The sequence below is a fragment of the Cicer arietinum genome, chromosome 2 (assembly GCF_000331145.2).
Source record: "Cicer arietinum cultivar CDC Frontier isolate Library 1 chromosome 2, Cicar.CDCFrontier_v2.0, whole genome shotgun sequence".
NCBI classification, from domain to species: Eukaryota; Viridiplantae; Streptophyta; class Magnoliopsida; order Fabales; family Fabaceae; genus Cicer; species Cicer arietinum.
In genome coordinates this window covers 48484695-48488406 of record NC_021161.2, presented here as the reverse complement: position 1 = coordinate 48488406, position 3712 = coordinate 48484695, and the positions used below count along the sequence as shown (strand labels likewise).

Here is a 3712-nt window from a genome sequence, read left to right as displayed (position 1 = left end):
AATGAAATGATAACAAAATGTACAGAGATTTAACCAAATAAAATGTTATATATAGAAACTTAGTCTGAATAGTTAAATCGGTGAAATATATATACTTTTTTCTACTAAAGGTCGGTCTAATTATTTTGGTATGGCATAGTATACTTTATTTAATCGTTTAATAAATATTTCAATTTTTTTTAGTAGTTCAAACACTGTTTTTAGTCTCTATAATTAATATGAGCCATGTCGGTAATAAAAATTAAAAAACTTATACCATTTTTGTCAGAAAAAATCGTATACATTAATTGTATTACTAAAAGGACTTTTATTTAAATAAAAAAATTCAAGGCATTCTTAATTTTTTATAACTTTACAATGTCTTTCTTGTATACAATAATGTTGTTTTCAAAGTTATATTGCTCTTAAAAATGATACAAATCCATGGTGCACATACAAACGTTTCATCTTTCCAATCTGATTTCCTGTTTCTCTTAAGTTCTATATAATTAATTACCAAGGGCTGTGAACACATCAGACTTAGCCTTTTTGATGAACAGCAATCTGGTGAATGTCCATTTCCTTCAACATCACTGAGCGACCACAAGAATCACAGGGTGCGGTCCTTGACCCACAAACACTCTCATGTTCAGACAATCCTCTTAATCTGTCACGGACGTCCATGGCAGAACTTCCAGCTTGAACCATGTCACCACAAAACCGGCATGAAATTAGCCGCAAAGGGCAAGCTGATGCTTGATGTTCCACCTACAAAACATTAAAAAAAAAGTTTGATTTCCAATAGTTTTTGCATCTTTTCATATGAATTCAGATTGGCAGATTGAGTTTGTCCTCTAATTGACTAGGACATTAATTGAATACTGACTAAAACATTTAAAGCAGCAAACAATAGCTACACCACATTTGTTAGTAAGATAAGAAAAATGGGTGGAAAAATAAAACAATACTAGAGAAGAGAGGTGTGAGAGATGCAACTTACCATTTGCTCTTTCTCAAGTATTATTCCACAAGGGCATTGAAGTGGCTCGTGAAAAACTTTCATATGCTTTTTCAATTCTACCTGTTGGAAAGCTTGACCACACCTGTCACAGTGAATGTGATTTTTGGACTCCTCAATTCTAAGAACAATTCCACATCCTACATGCGGACATGTAACGTTATGCCTACTACAGTAAGCTTCATGTAGCGCAATTGTCCTACTAGGTATGTAATGCTTGCAATTCCTACATTGTTCAGTATCCAATTCCATGGATGACATGGAAGATGATGATGCTTGCTGACCCAATTTTTGGTTGAAATTATCCTGGATTGAGACTGATACTTTGTATTTTGTCATTCCTTTAAATCCGTATACACCAATGCTGTAAGTCCCTGCACCTAGGTTTTTATCTTTAGAACTGAGAATCAAAGTCTTCGATCCAATATCATGGGAAGACCACTCATGCTGATGACGTGTAGGAAAAATGAGAGGATGTCTAGAAATGAAAAGATCAGTGTCTCCCTCACTTGTCTCAGCTTCTAGTTTTACCTCAATACTAGAACTCCCACTAGAGATTTTCTCCCAAGTGCCATTGTCAATCGAAAATTTGTAATACACAAACTTTCCTTCATCAACTGTTCCGATTTGTGACGTCCCAAATACAACTGGAATTAAAACATGTTGATCAGTTTTTTCCAAGGATTCAATTGGATCAACTATGTCAACTTCAATATCTGTTTCTAAAACAGATACACTTGAAGAAGGTTTTAACTCAAGCACCCTTAATTTGTATTCAAGTTCTCCATAGTTTACGGTGAAAATGTCACCTTTAGAGAGAGTAGCATGCTGCCGAAGACTTGTTTCAAGAATAGCCTTATGGTTTGGCAAATCAGAAAATCCTGCTCTTTCAGGTTGAAGTTTTGCATAAGTCCCTTTTGGAAGCCAAACATAACGGACTTCAACCAATGGAGATTCCATAAAACCTTCAGAAAATAAATTATTCCATACATGAGGAGGAAGACCTACTGAACCTTCATCAGCGGTGAATTCTAAAACTCCTGAATGGGTGGTTCCTCTTTTGTCTTCATCAGTACCTTGAATGCCTGAAGAACCTTCCTTCTGAATTAACGACAACTGAAAGTACATCGGTCCCTTATCAAGAGCACCATGATCAGACAAGTCTGTAAAACAAGAAGGAGGCAATTTGATCTTATCTCCACTACCTTGATAAGGTACAGCTTCTAGTAAACGATAAAAAACAATTCCCCTCCCAGCAAGTAGGTTTTCTTGCATCTGTTGGTCAGCCTGAATTGAGAAAAGTAAATGAATGAATGATGAATTTAGTATTGTTACGTTAAAATCCTAGTAATAAAAGGAAGTGATTGCAGTATCCAATATCCATAGACTCAAAGGTACGATAAACATTCATATTTGTAGATTGGCAAGTTTATCTTAATGAGCAGAGGGATAAGGGTTAAGTAATACAATTATACATTTCGAATTTCAAAATCATTGAAGTTAAAAGAATGGGAAAAAAAAGAGATAGAAAAACAATAGACTAATATTGCAACTGATTGTTACAGTCTTATACCCTAAAGATACTATGCTTATACCCATTGATGATTGACCAACGAGTCAAGAGTTCAATGTTCTATTCACTGCCCTATTACTCGAATAAAATTACATCTCAGCCACAAAGGGATATTGCTTGAAGGGCTGTGTCATAGACCTAACAGCTTATGCCTTTGTATGAAATGGTTGCTTGATACTACCTACAAACTCCTTCCTAATAAACTGCTATCTGATCCTTTGACAATCATGCCACCACAAACATATTCAGGAGCTTCACATAAGTTGGGGGCATAAACCAGAGTGTCCAAATATCAAATTGTCCATGATTAGAACTATTATGAAGCATGTACATAATTGTCAACAAAACACCATTTAAAGCGAAACTAGAAAAAATGTTATATATACAAATAAAAAAATATAAAAACGGATTCTTTAACATCCCCTATACGCAACAAGGGACAAAATATGACATGCTACAATACTTACAAAAGGAAGACAGAAATAATGAATTGAATAGCCAACAACAACAAAGAAAAAGATGGAAATTAGATAGTCATAGAATTGAACTTAACTTTTACATAACATTTAACTAATGAGTAATGACTATGCTAAATCCTAGACTCAGTACAACATTGTACATATATTACACAAAAACTATTTCCTGCAAAACATGCACTTACTCATACCGTACTCGTTACTATTTTCCCTCATTATTTCATTGAGGGTGAAATTGGTTATTTTCTTATATATTAGTATAATATATTATTTGTGTATTTGTATTGTGAGTTGATCAGTTTAGCTCTCTTAGTTAAACTATATTAAAAAATCATGTTTTATTGACTTACCGATCCCTTGAATTTTCTAAAATACCGTATTTCGTATATCTACTCGTATCTGTACTTATACATCATAGGCACACAGAAACACCCATCTTCCATTGTCTAAACCTAATGTATTTTTCCCATATCATTATAAAAATTGTTAAATTAAGGAATAATTATTATTATTATTTTGAGATTAAAATTTAGGTTCCTATTTATTTTCTTCGAATTCCACCGACGAAAGGAACACAAAATAAATCGCACAAGTGTTATCACGAAGATGAATCTGAAAGAACCAAAAAGAAAGGTAGTGATCGAATGAGAAGAAAAAGGAAAGAGT

General features: G+C 33.7%; 1 protein-coding gene across 1 annotated transcript; it reads right to left on the bottom strand.

The window, feature by feature from the left end:
* Positions 1–305: 305 nt before the first annotated feature.
* On the bottom strand, positions 306–3688 carry LOC101492821 (uncharacterized). Its single transcript, XM_073365294.1, has 2 exons — positions 980–3688; positions 306–747 (listed from the first exon to the last, which is right to left on the bottom strand). The coding sequence occupies exons 1-2, from the start codon at positions 2270–2272 to the stop codon at positions 520–522; spliced, it is 1521 nt and encodes a 506-aa protein (XP_073221395.1). The 5' UTR covers positions 2273–3688; the 3' UTR covers positions 306–519.
* Between the last annotated feature and the right edge of the window lie 24 nt (positions 3689–3712).

Bases quoted from the DNA above. Each gene is read 5' to 3' on its own strand.
- LOC101492821 (XM_073365294.1), bottom strand. From the start codon at position 2,272: ATGCAAGAAAACCTACTTGCTGGGAGGGGAATTGTTTTTTATCGTTTA. The intron at 748-979 runs GTAAGTTGCATC...AATGTTTTGTAG, and splicing joins TACTTGAGAAAGAGCAAATG to GTGGAACATCAAGCATCAGC.